At 26.2% G+C, this 20,244-nt stretch overlaps 1 protein-coding gene across 1 annotated transcript in view; it reads right to left on the bottom strand.

The window, feature by feature from the left end:
- The window catches only part of LOC111042071, a 112,916-nt gene that overhangs the window by 560 nt on the left and 92,112 nt on the right, over window positions 1-20,244 (bottom strand). Inside the window, exons 16-27 of the mRNA XM_022326562.1 lie at window positions 13,835-13,941; window positions 13,102-13,162; window positions 12,178-12,315; window positions 11,940-12,044; window positions 11,776-11,826; window positions 3,205-3,319; window positions 2,967-3,140; window positions 2,802-2,875; window positions 2,580-2,739; window positions 2,335-2,519; window positions 1,914-2,214; window positions 590-1,855 (exon numbers count right to left, since the gene is read on the bottom strand). Coding sequence (XP_022182254.1) covers window positions 590-1,855; window positions 1,914-2,214; window positions 2,335-2,519; window positions 2,580-2,739; window positions 2,802-2,875; window positions 2,967-3,140; window positions 3,205-3,319; window positions 11,776-11,826; window positions 11,940-12,044; window positions 12,178-12,315; window positions 13,102-13,162; window positions 13,835-13,941 — 2,737 coding nt within the window. The remainder of the gene's footprint in view (window positions 1-589; window positions 1,856-1,913; window positions 2,215-2,334; window positions 2,520-2,579; window positions 2,740-2,801; window positions 2,876-2,966; window positions 3,141-3,204; window positions 3,320-11,775; window positions 11,827-11,939; window positions 12,045-12,177; window positions 12,316-13,101; window positions 13,163-13,834; window positions 13,942-20,244) is intronic.

The following is a 20,244-nucleotide window of genomic DNA, read 5'->3' as shown; positions in this document are numbered from 1 at the left end:
TTTAACGACTGTCAATAAAATTATATTTTAATTCAAAGTAAAATTTAAATAAATTTCTCATCGGGCAGTCGTCGTAAATAGTATTTTGTCTATGCCTGAATAAATGCAAAACTGAGTTGTTCCACAACTGTCCAAATAACATCTAATAATATGACTTATATAATATACCAGGTACTCAGGTAGTACCATTTTTGGTTTGAATAAATACAAGAGTAGTTGATACGGGAAATTATAATTAAAAATACTCTCACATTTTTATATACGTATATTATAATCAAACAATTAATATTCTACCTAGTCTTGTTTTTATATTTTTAATTTTCCTAGAGCAATAAATACATGATGATTAATCTCATATTGGAATTAAACTCATGTACATTTTTACATTATTATTATTAATTTAAGGATTTAGTTTAAATCTAAGACATTATTTTAATTTTATAAAACTAATTATTCGAAAAAGTATATTATCAAACGGTGGTTTCTGTAAAAGGAAAACATACATGCATCGGAAAGGACATTTCATTGCATATTTAAATGATGAATTCCAACAACGTGCAAAAAATCAAAGGTCGAATATTTATCTTGCCTGGTGTTTTGCGTGGTGCATTATAATTAGTATTATTGTACTCTTGATGACGTTCATCCCGTGAGCTCTGTTTTTGAGCAAACAACATACTAGATTCTAAACTGTCCGGAGTGGCTAATTGCCTAATGGTCTGAAATTTCATATCACCCCTCACGTCAAACGATAGTGAAACGTCATCAGTGTATTCAGATCTATCGCCATATTCAGACCTATCAGTGATCCCTGATTTATCTGCACACTCAGATCTATCACCGTACTCAGACTTATCGTTGGTTTCAGGTTGATCACCATAATCGGATCTATTGCCATACTCGGACTTATCATTTTTTCCAGTTTGATCTGCGAAATCCGATATATTGTCATATTTAGACTTAACACCGACTCCAGATGTATCTACATAGAATTCAGACTTGACATAGTGTTCAGGATTAACTTCATCAGCGCAGCCGTGCTGTTCATTGTTTCCATACACAAAACTTCTCGTTTCAACTGCTGTATTGGCTGTATAAAATCCATTTTCTTCGCCAATGTTAGATGATTCATCTCTATTCGTTAAATTACCATCAATAGATGCGGGTTTTGGATCATCGTGCAAGTGTTTTATCTCTTCGCTTAATGGTATTCTTTCTTCAAGCTGTAAATACCGCATTACAGGTCTATTATTATGCTCAAATGTGTCTATCAGTGTTTTAACCGGTAATGATCTTTCTTGTATAACAGTGTTTGGCGTTTTTTCCTGTTTAGTTCCTACGAAGCTACTTGGCGACTTAAGTGAACATCTACTTTCAGCGCGGTTCGTTTCAGTATATGTATTTATATTAGGCATATATTCTTCATACGTCTTATGTGATTTGGGAACAAACACGTTGTAATTATTACATTTTGACTTTTCGTTTTCTTTTATCTGTAGTTCAATTTTTGGTTTTTCATTTTCATATTGTATAAGAGGCTCTTTTTCATTTATTTTTTCTTCGATCAAACTTTCTGATTTATGAGTGCCACTCATTTGATCTAAGCCTGGAGTTGATCTTGGAGTAAATTCAACTTTATGAAATTTTGGTTCATCATAATAACCATGATAAGTTGCTGGGGGTTTTGGTACTGGAGTTAAAGTAAGTGAATTATCTTTATTGATTGTAAAAGTTGTAAAAGATAAATTTTCAGAGACTTTGGGAGTAAGACCAGTTGAGCAGATAGATGCCTTATTCAATAAACTAACTGGAGAATTCGGGGCACCACGAAAAATCTGATCCAATTTAACTGAGCCTACAAGCAGCAAAAAATTAACTTATACAATTAAATGTTATTAACATTATTTACATACCATAAGTCGGTGGCTGTTGTCTGTTACATTGCGTATTCCAACCTCTGGGTATTTTAGGCATGTATATATCTTGGAAACTTTTTGGTGTTGCGGTTCTAGTAGGAGTTGAACAAACAGTGGCTCTTGATGTTCTGCCACCATCTTTAAGTGCTTCTAAAGCACCTGAAGTTGGTGCAACAATATATCCTCTTGGTGGAAAATTTGGAGCCATTTCTTGAAAGGCTGACTCGACAGATCCCGTTTCCAAAGCTGCTTCCCATGGAGACTTAATCAATCTTAAACGAGGTTGAGTGAACCTTTGCTGAAAATGTATAAGATCATCAATTATTATTGATAAAAGTATCTAGATAATTATTTACTACAATACAATACAATGATATGTATATAATATGTAAGTCAGAATTTACATGATAATACATACTTGAATTTCATTCATTTTTTGAATATTTTCCGCTCTTATGGTACCTTGTGGATGACTTGGGATGTTATTACTACCGTGTTTTATATTTGCTGGTTCAGAAAGACTAGGTGAAATAGACTTAACATTATGTTCATCTACAATCCAATTTTCAGACCTTTTACGTCTCTTTGCAAATAATGCAGCCCCTTTAAAATGTATTAATCAATAACATTAATACGCCAAATAATATTTAAAATAAATACAACCTTTTCCTTTTGTGGCATTTAAGTCTCTAACTAAATCAAAGCATACTTCCGGACTAAGACAAGGTTCAATATTTTCTCCAAGTTTGCGTAATGTCTGTAAATCCTGTATTTGACCACGTGGATCCATAACTAACTTCAGCATTTGTTTTGATTCTGAGTTCTAAAAACAAATGTGTAAGTATAGTTGTTTGTTTTAATCAATACAGTGCAATTATAAATTACTTGTTCGGAAGATTCATAGTTTTGTTGATGGATCCCAAGTGGAAAATTTGATGGTATAGGACCTTTACCTTCCCCTTTTTATGATTAAACGGTGCAAATAAATAGTTATTTTATCATAAAAATAATTTTAAAATGCTGTTAAAAATAGTATGTTTATTTTATCACCTTCATGAACCCATTTAACAGATCTCTTTTTGCGGTTGACGTACATGGATTGTCCTTTACTCTGTTGATTACTTATATCACTTAATGATCTGGATATACGGCGAGCTAACTCAAATTGCTGTTCCACAGTTGGATGATCTGGACCATAAAAACTACTACTAGCATACATTTTCCCTAAGATCAACAATTTGAGGCGGTTAAACAAAACTCGATAAAATTAATTTAACAGAAAAATTACTGTTCTTAGATGGAGAAACTTCACCAGAGTCTGTTGCTGGCTTAAAAATTTTATCCAAATCAACTTGTTTGTGGCTCAATCCGTCATCAGCATTAACTGTTATACCATTCGACTCCTAAAAAATAGACAATAATGATGTTGTAATTCATCCATAGCTAGATTATACATTTGAACATTATTTTGACCAATATATAAATTATACGAGTATAATATATAATGAATGTAGTAAAATTGTTAATTATTTTTTCGTTATTTGGTCGATATGTAATTTTTATATTTTATAATTTACCTAAAAATGTATTGTGTAGGTATTCTTGTTCTATGGTATTTATAATTAGAGTTGCAAAATTTAGCAAGCAAAAAATAATATAAATAATTGAGTACAATTTAAAAGTTTAAATATTGAAATTATGTTTTGTTATTAGTAACGGGATGTAGCTAGGTTTATGCAACAGATCACTAAAGATAAGATTTGATGAAAAATAAATCAACTGTGTGACGACAATGGCATAGTTCCAAGATCATGATTATATATAGCACTTGAAAATGCATTATTGGGGCATACTAGTCAGCCAAATTGGACAAGGAGCAACTACTAACAAATGACAGTTGTCGGATTGAACTATTATACAAGTATGAACCATTAAGTTAAATAAAGGAGATTTAAAAAGAATGGAAAAGAGTTAGTATTACCTATGTATTATGTATTATGATAACAACTTTTGAACATTTACAAAATCTATTCAATAATTTTAATACTCTCATATAATATATTTGAAACTGATTCATGTGATCAAATAGATATAGCCTTTCTTGGCAATAGCCCATGACCCATTAGCCCAAACATAAGTGCCGGACCAGTTAAAAGAATAAATAAACACATGTTGCATTCTTCATATCCAATGATGATTAATAAATCGCATATTTTAAAGTTATACTTAAATTAATGCTATTCTAAATTTAAGGCAAGTGTTAGGACCTTAGGTACTATGCATTATAAGATTATATTTTATCGAAATGTAAAAAAAAATTATGTGTCTTGTCCATTTTTTTAAATTTATTTTCTTCAATACTTATCATCTATATTTTATTAAATCCGCAGCTTTTCGTATACCCCTAACTTGTTTCGTACTCGTCTCATATTGTATTGTATGTATATATGACACTTAATGGCGTTAACACATTATTAATAACATTATGAAATTATTAAGTATTAAATCCATTTAACGCGTCACTATTCATCTTAAAGTACGTTTATATTATTGAATAAAGTCTCAATATACTTAAATAAAGTTGCTGGTATGAAAATGTACTTATTTTAATACATATGGTATAGAAATACAAGTATTTTTTGTATATGTTAATAATATCATGTGAGCAAATGTGTGATAGACAAATATTTACAATGTGAACACAAAAATGTTTAAAAAATTTAATTGATAATTTAAAAATTAAATCATTAAATACTATCCTAGTTGCAAAATTTAGAATATAATAATACATATATTCACTTATGAATGATCATTTTACTTAATTTAAAACCAAATTATTATTGTGACCTACCTACCTAAAGTATTTACATAATTATGAAATATTAGTAACATGTCAAAATATTTGAATATGTATTGATATATTTCAAGCTATTGTGTATCTAATATGTACACAAACAATTGTTTTCTAGTCATGTGTCAGCTATCTACAAAATTAAGTAGTATTGTAATGATATATACGATGGGTAGGTAGTTTAAAACACGTTTTGTGTGAATTTGAAGGATAAGGATTAGTATATTTAAATCAACTAGTTCAGTAACTAATAAGGTAGTAAAATACTAAAATATGATGTATTGGATTTAGTATAACCATAATGGTCGCAGAAAGAAAATATTTTTCCAAAAAATTCAATTTTTAATAATCCAATAACCCGTAAAACATAACTTGAAATGGTGGCATAACGATATAGGTACCTATATTCTACTAGAACCATAATACTAATGTGTTGAAGTAAAAAATGTTTTGTAAATAAATTAAGTAGTACGTTTTGGTTTAAATATATGTTTACTAGACTAGCGTTTCAATGATAAATATTTGGTACTTAATCTTATAACTGGTTTAATATAACGTATTTAATAAAATGTATATTTGGCAAAGTTACATCATTAAAGTTTAGAATAGGACAATATGTTGAAATTTTTACAAAAAATTACATTCCGTGTCCAATATTCTTTAAGTTATTATTACAAATTTTTAAAAACTTAATTATAATTGTTTTTATTTTTATTCTATATCTTTTGTCATAATAATATCTATACTTGTTTTTTTCCTGGCTAGGTATCATAACGCTTTAGATTCAAAGTATTTGATATGGATTATTAATTTTATATTTATCATAACTTTAAGAGATATTCTAATACGTTAAAATTAAAATGATTATCAAATATCAAGTATTATTAATTTATAAAACAAAACGTTTTTAATATTATTGAAATGTTATGAATCAATTTCAACCTTACTTCACATAAGCAAATTATTATAAATACAAAAATAGTTTGAATTCGTTTACATCTGGTAAACTATTTAATATTCAGTCATAAATAGTTTTACTATGTAAATATTATTAAATTAGATACTAAGTACATAAAAATTTTACTCCACATTGATGTATCACAGAAATTAAACCGAACTACACAATGTGTGGTCTTTAAAACATGTTGTTTTCAAACGGTGTATATAATAATATAATTATTTTTATTAGCTTAAAATAATGATATTCTCCATCACGGAAATTAAAAATCCTTCTAACTGAATATTGACTCATACTTGTGGTAAGATGCTTACTCATCAATGGGTAATAAGCTATTTACTTGACAATACAATCATATTCGAAGCCATATTGAAAGTTTTTTTACGATGGACTTTTATTTTATTTTTTTGATATTTATAATAATTTAAAATAAAATAACACGTATGCATTCATAAACGAATAATTAAAATTGTATTCTCAGTTAATGAATACGAACCATAGAACAATTTGTAGACACTACAGTTCCTGACACGAATACTTTAAATGACAAAAATATAATGTACGACCTATATATTTCTAACCCACGGATACTCGATTGCCTAAGAACCTCCGATATATCCAACCTGCGTACTCAACTCACAGTGAAGCTTACAATATTAACCTAGTGTCATTGATATAAAACACAAACAAAATATAAGAATATATCCGAACAATTGAGCGAAATTTTAGACCGTGAGTTTAAGTGACAGACAAAATAATACAGTTTAAAAAAAAAAGTAGATTTATTTGAAAAAGAAAAGAAAAAATGTAAGTAATTTGTATACTTATTATGTACCTTGCTAAAAACCATTGTTGTTGAAGCGTAATAAAAGTGTGAAAATGAATACTTATTAAATGAATACACCTAATATATAATATATACATATATGTTTAGCAAATCAGTATTAAAATATAATGACATAATTTAATACTTGTTGCATCATGGAAAATAAAAAGTTTATAATAATTTAAATTGTATTGAATACTTAAGAAATATTTTTTGAATGATATTTTTAGGTTTTTATTTATTTTTAAGTATTATATGTTTATTTATAATTATTTATTTATATAATCTGCAAGTTTCCCAAGACCGAAACTGGCATTTGATTAAATTTATAATACTTTTAGCATTTTTTGATTTGTATTTAAATTATTTACATCCATATTATTTTCCAGCTAATATTATTAAAATATTGACAATTTATGTTAATTGTTGTATAATATCAAAAACATATTCTTTCGGATTACGAAAATTCTAATCATTGTCATCCGGGATTAGGAGTCCAAAATATTATTAATTTGTTTGTTTTTTTCAGTTAAGCAAAATCATTTAAGATTTATTACATAAGCTATTTTGGTATGCTATTTGTTTTAGATTTGTATTAATATTTAAAATAAAAAAAAACGATATTAATTTTTTTGAAAATTGCATGTGACTTTATAAGTTACCTAACCTTTTTCACCAAATATAATTTTGTGCACTTATAAAAATGAATAATGGCCTCAATAGCTGTATCAAGTTTAATTTGCTATATTATTATGCTCTTGAAAATGGTTGTTTTAAGATACTCATATTTTAGTTGATTTAATATGTTGTTTATAAGATACCTTAATAGTAAACACTTACTATAGATTAATTTTAAATATTAATTATATGCAATTTATTATGATTTTTCCATTTCAAATCAGCAGCAGTATTTTAGCATTTGGAATTCCCAGATAAATATTTACTAACATATAATGTCAATTTAATCTCGAAAAAATGACTTGAACAAAATATACTTATTTATTGTAACTTGTAAATTTTGTTGGCAATGGTAGACATTCTCAGACCACTGGCTCGTTTTCATTCCTGAGGGAAACCATTTGAACTGTGGCTCAAAGTTGTGGTGTTCTAATTAAGTTTTCAGGGATTGTTTAAATTAATTTAATTGTTATCAACTTAGTTTATTAAAATATGATTTGTCAAACAAACCCTTAAAATAAAAGTAGACCTTAATCTACATTTATTAAAAAAATAATTAATAAATTTTATCATATTATATAATAGAGATGATGCAGTTTCGTTATGAGGCAGTAACCAAGTTATAACGATACTTCATTTTTCCCATTTAACGAATTAGATAAAATGATACAACTATTTACCTAGTTTACATAAATACAATTTTAATGTATTTCCTAGTTTAAACTTTATATATTTTTATTTAATAAGTATCTACAAGAGAATCCCGACTATGTTAGGCCCTACATACATAATTTAAGTTACAAAATAATATATTAATGGAGTAAATCAAACTGTATTTACCATAATTTATTTATTGTTGCTTGTTAGTAAACATTTTGATAGAAGAAATAAAATTTTGAATTAATTTTCCGATTATAGATCTGTTTTTAAGAGATATTATAAATTTAAATAAACTTTATTAAATCCATGTGAAATATAAACAAATAAGGTACGATTTAAAAATTAAAAACTCTTTTTGACTTTCACTGGGGTTGATGTCAACAAATCTGAGTCTTTTGGCTGCTAACAGACATAATTATCTGGTTTGTACCTGCATGTGTTTGACACCAGGTCCAACGTCCGTGACAATAATCTTCGGTAATTTTTTTCTATCTAAACTTCCATACCAACCAGCGTTAACCGATTTCCAGGACTTCATATTGTGGATAATATTCGCACACGACTCGCCGAAACCAACTGGATTGCCTAAAAGGGTGTACAATAGTTTCAAATTGCCATTGCCCCCTCCAGCACTGTTATCGTTTTGAATTTAGACTGACACAATTTTTTTTTTCTTCACATTAACACATTCAACTGTAGTGATACAGTGTTATTAAACAAGTCAGTCTGTCGGACACCACCGATAGCTGTATAGAAACAGCTACCGGGCATTGGTCCAGTTTGTGTGGGTGGTAAGCTGGCTAGCTATCTGGCTTGAATACAACTTCAAAAAGAAAACAAGGGTCATTTAAACTGCTAATTTCGCGATAACTTACAGGCGACGCAACTATAATGATATAATGATGCTATGGTAAACGCTATTGTATACGCCGCACATATATAATACTTGATGAATACGATAAGACGGATAAGCATCGATTGCATTTGTTAAATTAAAAATATACATTTTTGATAAAAAGGTACCAAGATTTTAAATAGGTTTTAAAATCCAGGATGGTATACTTCATGCATAAATAACAAGTTTTAAAATAAATTATATATTTGACACGACCCCAAAATTATACAACATTTATGTTCAGAATACGATTTTATTTGAATTATTGCATAATTACAATTTATTCATATAAATATGCAATTATTTTTTAAAATATTTAAATAATATTTTGCGTAACGGAATATAATATATTAAAAATGTACTAACAAAATGTAAGATACAATTTCAGAGCACAGTATTATAAATAAATAATGATAAGTTGGCAAATAATGATTAATGTTAGGGATGCTCAGTCACTTCATAATGTACAAGTAGGTTTTGAGCGTATAATGAATTTATTAGTAATAAAACTCCAAAAATTATGCGTATCGCTTATACTATACAAAATAATATTAGTTTTAATTATTTAGTAGATTCCCCTTAGCTCACGAGAAAATCACAAATAAGTATTGAACTTATATTCAAATGGGATGGTTTATTATTTATTTACATTTTTTTAATAATAATATCTGTCTGTTCTACTGCCCTCAAAGTAAAATCTTTGAATCTTGCCAGGCTCATTAGTCATGACTCGTGAACATTATACAATGTTAAGCTTTTACTATTTAATATAGTTTCTTGATATATAATCAGATGAATAAAAAAAAAAAAATTTTGGAGCACGATAATATTGATACAAATATTAAAGTATGAGTAGGAATTATGTGGTTTATTATCAAAAAGTAATTGACATATTTTTCGTAACATTAAAATGCTGGAACTGCAATAATTAAATATAACAAATTAAATATTATTGTAATAAAACAATTTACAATTTTGAATACGTTCTGCTTGAAAATTAATTGATTTCATAAACAAATTATGATTATTTTCATAAAATATCCTTTAACCAAAATTTTTTTTTGTTTTTATAAGACTTTAAGGTTTTTGAATCAGAATTACGGTAACATGTCAGCTAATATTTTATGAATTTGAAGACCAAAATTAAATATTAAAAAAAAAGTTAATTAGGTTATATACTTATAAACTTATATTTTTATATTTTTAATTCAAATGAACATCTTGAAAACACAAAAAATTATTTTTTAAGAACAGTTAATAAATTAAGAAAACAAATATAAACAATCAACTTTACCGTATTTTTTTTAGTTTTAAATGTATTAGTTATTATTTAAGTACAATTCTCTGAACATTTCGAATCAAAATCTTGATTGTATCATACAATTATAAAATATTAATTTAATAATGTCTCACACCTATATTGATACATTTTTCAATATTACATTAGCCATGATATATAAGAAAAAAAATAATAAGTGTTATATTATGTTGAAATAATTGAAGGAAAAAAAGTTGCATATAGGTACAACCAGCTATTTTTCCTCTTCAAGGGAAATCGAGGAGGTATAGTTATTATTTTTTTCGGTATGGTGCTGTAGGAAAATATCTATTAGGTGTGCTACATTTTGTTGGGAGTTTAATGAATCAAGAATTGTTTGAATGTTTAATATATATTTTATTGATTTGCGTTTCTATGACAATAAACAAAGCGTTACGAAAAACAATCGGCTAGAAAAAAATTCGGCCAGCCGAAAAACATATACATCTATGTTAAAATATGTAGCCTATTATGACCATCAACGAAATAAATATTATTTCTAAAATAAGGGAATATCATTATTTTTGTATGTACACTATAATAATTCGCTCTAGAACAATATATTTTCACTAGCTCATATTATTGTTGATTATTTTTGGCTAGCTGTATACATCCATGTTTCCATGTTTTACGATTACAATTTATATACATAATAAAAACTATTCAGCTCGATTACAAAACATATTAAGATTTGTAAATTAGACACGCGCCAGTTTTAATAAGCCACTTACCAATGACGCTCGCCAGATTTTTTGAGATAGACTAGTTAAGAATTCTTTTTTCGTCGAGTCATAACGGTCAGAAGGCCTGAAGCCTCTTTCAGACACAATATTGCTACGGCTCTTCTGCAAATTGACCCTTTGGCTTGGGTCCATCGGGCGCGAAATAATGTTAACTGGTGGGAATCTATAAGCTACAGACTAGGTAGGAGTTCAAACTCGATTTCAATCAACGGTGTAAGGACGATAACAAACAATTTAATAAATCGTCTACATAAAAAAAAAAAACTAAAGTTCCGGGTAAAAATCAACAAAAAGGCGCTTACGTTTTATTGACGACAGCAGCGCGACCGGACGCTTGATACGACCAAACTAGCGAGCGGGTTCGATAGGATAGTAGTTACCTTAGACTGCATTTAAATATTGCCTTGCGTGCAAATATGTTGGAAATGAACCAGGAAAACGGGTGTGATCTTAAAATATCATGGTACTACGGGCCAAATACAATAGGTTATGTACCACTACTCAGATTTCGATTCTGATCGAGTTTACGATAATAATATAATTTATTGAGAATTTCGATTCAAAAACAATTACGGAATACAATCAGATCGATTAGTTGATAATTGTACTGTGTATTATGTACTTAATTTTATAATACGAACAATTTAATACATTTTTTTTTTGTTTTTAAATATTATGTTTAATAGAAACCAAGAATTTCTGTATTTCTCGTAATATATAAATATATTTTTGTATTCGACAATAAATTCAATGATTGTTTATTCATTATATAATATAATGTTATTATATTTAGTTATTAATTTAAATTTCAAATGTTGTCAAATTGTTTTAAATATTTTATATAAACTAACGATCATAGTTTCTACACTGAAATATAATTGTATTATTTTACTAACTGTATTTAAGTGATTTAAATTTAAAATAACTTACTTCTCTTTTATTATTGCAGTCTTCACCATATGGATCGGTTTCTTCTCCAATCTATATCACATATAAATCATAAGTAACGTTAAGATTAAGTATGACATATATTAGGTTACTATTGATTGTTTATTATCATAATAACGTTAGTTTGATAATATGCAGATATTTACTTTTAAGTCATTCCAAAGACATATGAATTGTCTATTATCCCATGTCAAGTCTTCTGATACTGATCTCTGATCTTTGGTTTCGAGAAAAGATCGATATTCATCATCCTAAAAACGAAAGAAAAAAGCCAATTAAGTATAAAAAAATGTATTTTCAATTAAAAATATTTAGTGCAATCATTTTAAAATACGTGTGTACCTTGTATTATACTGTTATACATAGGTATAGAACTATACATACCGTTTTATTCGAGGGAGGAATATAACATAAGTCTCCTTTTTCCTCGATTTCAGTAATGATATCTTTCAACGTTTTTTTAATGCCTTCTTGGTGGATTTCATAACTCTTCATTTGTTTACTTGTATAGCTTTTATTGAACTGAAAATATTAAGCACCATATATATTATAATATATTACTTATTACACTATATTTAGCATATATACGGCAATAATAAGGTTTTTCATTACTATAATTATAGAGATTTATCTTTAAAGATAATATTATATAAGTACGAATTTGTAAAACCAGACTAATGAAAAGTGTTATAATGGATTTTAACGAAATTTGAGTAACAACCAATTGTATAGATAGATACATATTATTATTATTATTATTATGTATTTTATTATTCATAATAATTTCCATCCTTATAATGTACCATGTTCATAGATATTTTGACTTTACAGTTATAGGTACCTACAACTAGTATAGGTACAGAGTATCGGCGGTGAGTATCGTTGTATAATTTGAATAAAAAAAAGTTACGATACAATAAAATTATATTAGGTAATAGTTGAGCAACATTCATCGTATCCCCGACCATTAAACCTCAAACATTTTATAAAAACAGTTAAAATCGGTTCCCTTAATATTTTTCTTGTATAAACAATGAAAACATGCTATGCTCTTGGAAATTCATATCTTTGTTATTATTGATCAAGATTTTGTAGTCGTTTCTATAATATAATATACCACAAAAATACAGAATAAACACAAATATTCTAAAAAGATAAGGTGAACGATTCGTCAAAATTTGTATCCCGAAATGATATTTTTCTAAACTGATTCTAGAAATAAAGTACTAATAAAACAGAAAAAAATACAAATGAACCAAAGTAACATTTAATTTAAGAACATAGCAAAAAGTTTATTTTTTTAAATACCTTCATTTTCGATGGTTCTTCAAATGCACATTGCATTATTCCAACTTTTTCTTCGTTTTGACTACGATAAAAACATTAAAACCAATTTCATTAATATAATTATTATTATTATTGGGCATTATTTTTTTTAGGTCATGTTCATTTAAATTCGTGTTATGTATATAAAGTAAAAATTATGTTAAATTATTATCGAACAAATTTTTATCTAATAATTAGAAATATATCTATCATTTTTAAATAAATATTATTGTATATTATGTCCAATTATAGAATGCATTACAATTATTAACCGTTATGTTGTTGATTACTGAATCGGTAAATTGAATTGGCTTCTATTTTGACATTTTCTTATTACCTATCCAAAAATAAAACTAATGGAATCGAACCAAGCATGAAAGTGTTATAAAAGAACTCATTAAGTTCGACAAAATTAAAATATATACCTATAGTTGAGTTTACAAGCTATTTGTACATGTGCTATGAAATTATTGATATCTAGCCAAAATCCTATTACACTGCTCTTAATGAAATCTTGAATGGAATATAAAACACACGTTCCAAACAAATCGATTACATTAGGTACTGTTTTTGCTGTACAATAGAACTAACATATATATTTATATAGGTACATATATTGTATTTTTCCCAGAAAATATATAACCTTATAGACTGTTATAGGTTTTTATAATATTACGTATTTTATTTTTTGTATATATTCAGTATTCAGACTCACCCAATGTGTTGTAGTACTAGTGAATGTTTTACGTACTCGTTTGTTTTAGCGGCCACCGTCGTTCCACTACCATGTGTTCTTCCACAATCGATCGCCAATCTTGTTTTCTGAAAGACATATACTACTGTAGTCTGTAACTTATACGTAGTAATAATAAAAAAAAAATATGCGCCAGATGTGTTCCTTTATTTTTATTTTTTATGTTCTTTTGCTGTACTATATATTTTTAAAAAAAACATATCATATACATGTATTAAGCACCGTATTCATATGCGTTCACTAATATACGACACAACAACTTGATGATTTGTGAATAATAATACAGTTGCTAGTGTTATTGACACAGAATACTGAATTTCCTATCGGTATATCGACCTGGCAGCCGTCCACCGGACAAGACAAGAGACAACTAAAATGTGAATAATAAAAAACAAAACTATTCATTACGAACTGCAGGACAATTGAATTTGGAGTTTATTTATATGTGACTTACAGGACGCGCCTATATATAAATACAGACAATATAGTTTTTGGGCACTAGTCAGTAGTCTCTCTAGTCTACGCCGCTAGACGGACGAGATGGCGTACAACGGCTAGTCTTTATACCACCTCCATAAAAAAAAAAATACGAATGATATAACTTTTTTTTAACTACCTCAGTTTGAGAAAAAGTTTTATCTATAAAATTCTTGAATGATAACATACGTGTAAACTATTATTACATTTTATAGTTTCCGTTGACGTGACGTAGAAAATAAAAAAAAAACGGTACAAAACTTGTACTTGTTAACATATAATATTATTTGTAATAATCTTAATTGTTCATGTTGTGCCAATACAATTTACGGTAGTTACTCTTATAGCATAAATGTATTCTTGTTTGGAAATAAATATAGGTACATCTTGCATAGTATATTCATTCACTTAATTCAAAAACGACCCGTGTATTTAAAATTTGGTTTGTTGGGTATCCGAATAATAAATACAATCGATTATGTACAGTGTTTATTACAATATTTCTTTTCCTAGATGTATTTTATGTTAACGATTGTTGTTTTTAGTTCAGAAATATTTTGATTTGAAAAAAACAGTCTATTCAACGATGAATAGTATTTATAAATTCCTAAAGTTTTAGTAGTATTTCGACAACTAGATAGCGCATCAGTTTATGTTATAGTTTATGCCACAACAGTAATTTATTATTTATATTGTATACCATAGCAATATTTCTAAGTATAATTTAATAGTCTAGGTAATAATATTATAGATATTCAAAGACCATTTAGGATATATCAACTATTTTTTTTTTGAAATAAATGACTCAAAATAAATATTTGGCTATCTTATTTGAATAAAATACCAACTGATCTAAATAAACTTACAAAATATGCACTTTTCACGTTACATACCTATCAATTAATATAATCACAAACTGACAAATTCAATTTTAAAAATAAAAATAAAGCACTTATGATCAGGTACCACTTTAAAAGTATCTAATTGTATAGCTAAGAACTAAATTAGAAAAAATTACAAACTATCGAACAATGCTTAAAAATATGAATTTAATAGTTTTATTTATATTTAATGTATTAATAATTACGGACAAAAATTTAAGATTAAATGAAATCGAAAAATTTACATATTTTAAATATATATGTGTATATATTATTAACTATTTGTTATCAGAACTTATTGTGCTTCATTTTTTTTAAATATACAAGGATATACTTAATTAAAATTACCAAAATTATCTACTTTAATGGGTGCAGCTCGGAAAAATGAAATGTCTTCAAAAACATGCTATCGTATGGTCATAGCATCCTATATATACATAATAATATGTTGTAAATAAAATTCTTTGATTGGTCAAATATACAAAAATATAAGCCTTTTTTTCAAAATATAATAAAATATGCAAAACATTACAAAGTCAAACTTCGAGCTTATATCACCAATTCACAAAACAAATGTATTACACACATGTACTAGTTTACAGTCAGCACAAAAATAAAAAACATCAGAACGCTAGAAGTCTCGAACCCTAATCATAACATATTCAATATCACTCCAATCTTTAAATTCGTATACACTTACCTACCCAAATTTATTTCCAGTTTTTTTTTAACTCATAAATTTGAATAGGTAACAAATTTAAATATTCTATAAGAAAACTTGTATTAATTCGATTTTTTTTTAAATACTTAACATAATTACTACTTATAATATAAAGAAAAATAAATAACTCTTTACTTCACTAATAAAATCGATGATTTGATAACAATGTTATAAATTTAGATTAAGTTATCATTTAAAAATCTAGATAATTGTGAAAATATGGTACAAAAATACACTTTAAATTTGTTTGCATTCAAGTATAATAAGTAATAACTAATATTTATTTATTTGTATTTTATAAAAAGCAAGTATTATTGTTGTTAAATGTGTACCACTGTACCTTCATCATTTTCTTATGATCGCCATCTAAACAAACCACTATAATTTACTAGTAACTAAATATTTTACGTTCAAACAATATTTTCAGAAATGAATACTCATAATAAGACTAATATACATTTTTTTTTCATGCAAACATTATAAATTTATTAAATACTAACACTATTTTAACTGTAATCACAATACTTTTAATATTAAATAGGTATATTTGATTCATAAATGTTTAAATATGTATTAATGGTAACAATAAACATGCACGTCTTACTGTTATATTATTATCAAGTATCATGGTTTTAAAATAAAATATGATATAACTACTAATAAAAAAAAATGTATCAGGCTACTTACTGAAGAATGAGAAAATATATGTCATGGTGTATGAATTATTTCTTATAATAATCTAAAGCTTATAGAATAATATAAGGAAATACAATTTGTTTGTTATTATTATTTTTTTTTAAAAGAATTGCAAACCCAAAAAATATTTATATTTATATTACAACATAAAACATTGAACAGAACGTTTGTTGGAAACATTTCAAAAAATACGAGTTAAATTGTACACTTGAGTTCAAGACCGGAAAAGTGTGACGATACGTGCCGTTTGCAAGATTTAGTTCTTATTATTCAATTTCCGTTGAATTTAGTGCACACCATTTTATGTGCTAACCTAACTATTTGCATTCTAAGGAAATACTAAAAAATATTACTTTAAAATGTAAGAGAAAAAAATGAAGTGTGTGACCGGAAGATAAGAGAACAAATTATAGACTTGATGTTTATCCTAAAAATGGTGATAAACGACTGTCATTCGAAAGATTTACCACGATGGAATCTAACATTTCGGAAAACTTATCATATCTTAAATATTAAAACGATATTACTTATTAATTTACTTCAATTCATCCTATCTTTTGATATTGTCTTAATACCTAATTATACTAAGACTATAAATTGTTTATTTTATTGGATTACATGTATTATGTGATTACAAATCACTATACTATTCAGTATTCATAGATACATTATATCTAATATAGATTAAATTATAATAGTAGGTAATTACCATTATAGTTAATTTTTTTAAATAACTTATAGGACACTATGCAGTTTTATTTTTAAGATTACTGTATTTTAAAATAAGCAGAATACACAGAATTCCTCATCTAATTGTACTATTATTATTAGATATGATGTAATGTAACATCGTCTTATACCTTATGTTATTTCATTTCTCTCATAAATAGTGTATGAAATATGCTCACAAAATTGTTTCCTATTTATATTATATAAAATAATGCTATGTTGAAAGTAGGTATATTTGATGTAATATAATTTGTGATTTTCCTTCGTGTCCCTTTTCTCTGTTCGTTTTAGTATTTTCTATAGGCTCTGTATTCATTGGATTTCGCTAAACTTTAATCATCACAAACTTTGACTTATTTTGCGTTTCTACACAAACAAAACACTTCAATCCCCTTTTATCATTTTCTCTCTACATTTTCGTATGGTATTTTCATATCACTCCAAATGCTTTAGATTAGATTTTTAATCTGTACTAGGTATACAATATAGGTACCCGCTTTTATATACAATTTTAGTCAAATAATAATGTTTGTATGCACGTACTTACTCATATATTATAGGTGAGTACCTGCATTTAACAACAATTAATCTACATTTATGATTATATCACACAAATTATATTAAGTTACATAAATTTCAATTAGTAAATAATTTGTGTAAAAATTAATTTTTAAGTTCTTTAATATAAATTTTGTATAATTTAATAGTTTCCTACTGTTTGTTTTTTGTTACATACCAAACAAACGTATGTATGGAATCAAACTTAAATAATTATTGAACTATAAAACTAATTTGATTATGAAGAGTTAACTCTCAAATGCATTGAGAAAGTCTCACTTAATCATAATTAATTAATATAATTCAGAATATTTTTCAACTAATTGGATGAGTTATTAACATACCTTTTACTCAATAAGTGAAGATATATAACACATTAAGTTATAGTCAATACTCAATACAAATCAAAATCACTGAGATTGGGTTTTTTTAACAGTTTTTATATCCCAATAAACGTAATACTGATATTTAAAATACTTAAGTCATCATTTAGAACCTTTATAAAACCTATGTTCTAACTTATTAAATATAACAGACAATAAATTTATACCTACTTCAAGAACTTTAAAATATTATTTTAGAATAAATACAAATATTATAATTTTGTTATGTTTAGCTTGAATTTCAGATATTTTAATAATATTTTTTAAATATTGTAACTAAAAAATACCTTGTATTTTTGAACAAGTATTCGAAGTTTTTAGAATCAAGTAGATTCATCTACAGTAGTTATCAAACAAAATGTAACCAAATGCTGTACATAATTTATAATACAAAATAGCTAACAAAATATTTTATAAAATCAATATTTAATGTAAAATGTACAATGTACATAGACAATTCATCATATTTAATGTTATTTAAAATTATGTGTTTGTTGTTCTTTAATTGTTTTCTAAAAGTTATATTTGAAATATTGTAAGTTTAGCTATTTCAAAACCAACAAATAATACATGCGAAACAATGTTGTATTATGTTAATAACAACATTTCAAGATAAACATTTAATTTTCAATATTAAATATTACTGTATTCTTGTGTGATTTTTGTTCTAAATATTATAAAAATAATCTAATTAAGTAGCACATTTAAGGCATTTTATAAATATAGTATTACATTTTTTTAACTTTGGATTATCTTATATTAACGAAACAATGAAAATATTCGTAATTTGAATCAACTAATAAAATTAATATTTTAATATTGATATTACGAAATGAGTATTATATTTGATATAATCATACAGTTATGTATTTCTGTTTATTTAGTTTACTTTATGATAATTAAAACAAACTATGGGTTCAAATGTATATCTAAACATAAATATCTGATGTATTATCCTGCATTTTATATACAATACAAATTATCATACATTTTATCGAAATATTTTTTTATCAGAACAAAAACTTAAGTTTACATAGTCGACATGATATAGAGAGACAATATTAAAGTTTATTTTGTAAGAGGGTCTGAACTCTGAATGCATCATAAATATTATTTTACCACCAACAATATTCTTATAATTTTATAGTAACTATTCGTTTTATTCAAAAAAATAATAATGCAGTATTTTAAAATGGTTTTCATACTTTTTCATTTTTCATATGATTTATAAAATATTCTTTATAGTTCTTATTAAGTACCGTAAATGATATTATAAGCATTAAACCATTATACAATTAGGTATCAAATGTTAAGATTCAAGATTGGTACATTTTAATGTAAAATACTACTTGCATTGTATTCTGAAGAAAATATGAAACAATAATTATTGTTGAACAATTTAATAACTTGCATTATATTTTTAACAAGGTAGAAACTAAGGTTCATATTTGTTTCATTAAAGGTAAACATTATTATTTTTGATGTATGTTTACTTAAAACCAAACGTGACTTACATCCACATATTATGTTTCAGGTAAACCTAATAAATATACGTAGCTACTTGATCACTAATCAACTAATATTTATTATTTTGTTACATCAAATAAACCATACACATATTATATACTTTGTAGACTTAACTAATATTTTACTGAAACTAAACTAAGGTACTCATGTACAAAATGTAAATTGGATATAAATTGGATCAGAACTCAGTTGAAATCTTCCATTCAAAACTGCAAACCGAAAGAGCCCAGTACTACACCAAGACACCAAAACAAAAATAGATGTCTACGACCGCGATTGCACAGGACCTAATCCTCACAGACAAAAACAAAATACTATCAAATGAAAGTGCTTAAAAAACGAAATAAATTATTTAACGTAATAAAATTGTAATAATATATTTCTATTTTGTATTTGTCG

The sequence above is a fragment of the Myzus persicae genome, unplaced genomic scaffold (genome assembly GCF_001856785.1).
Source record: "Myzus persicae strain clone G006 unplaced genomic scaffold, MPER_G0061.0, whole genome shotgun sequence".
Taxonomy (NCBI): Eukaryota; Metazoa; Arthropoda; class Insecta; order Hemiptera; family Aphididae; genus Myzus; species Myzus persicae.
This window is presented reverse-complemented; position numbering and strand designations above follow the sequence as displayed.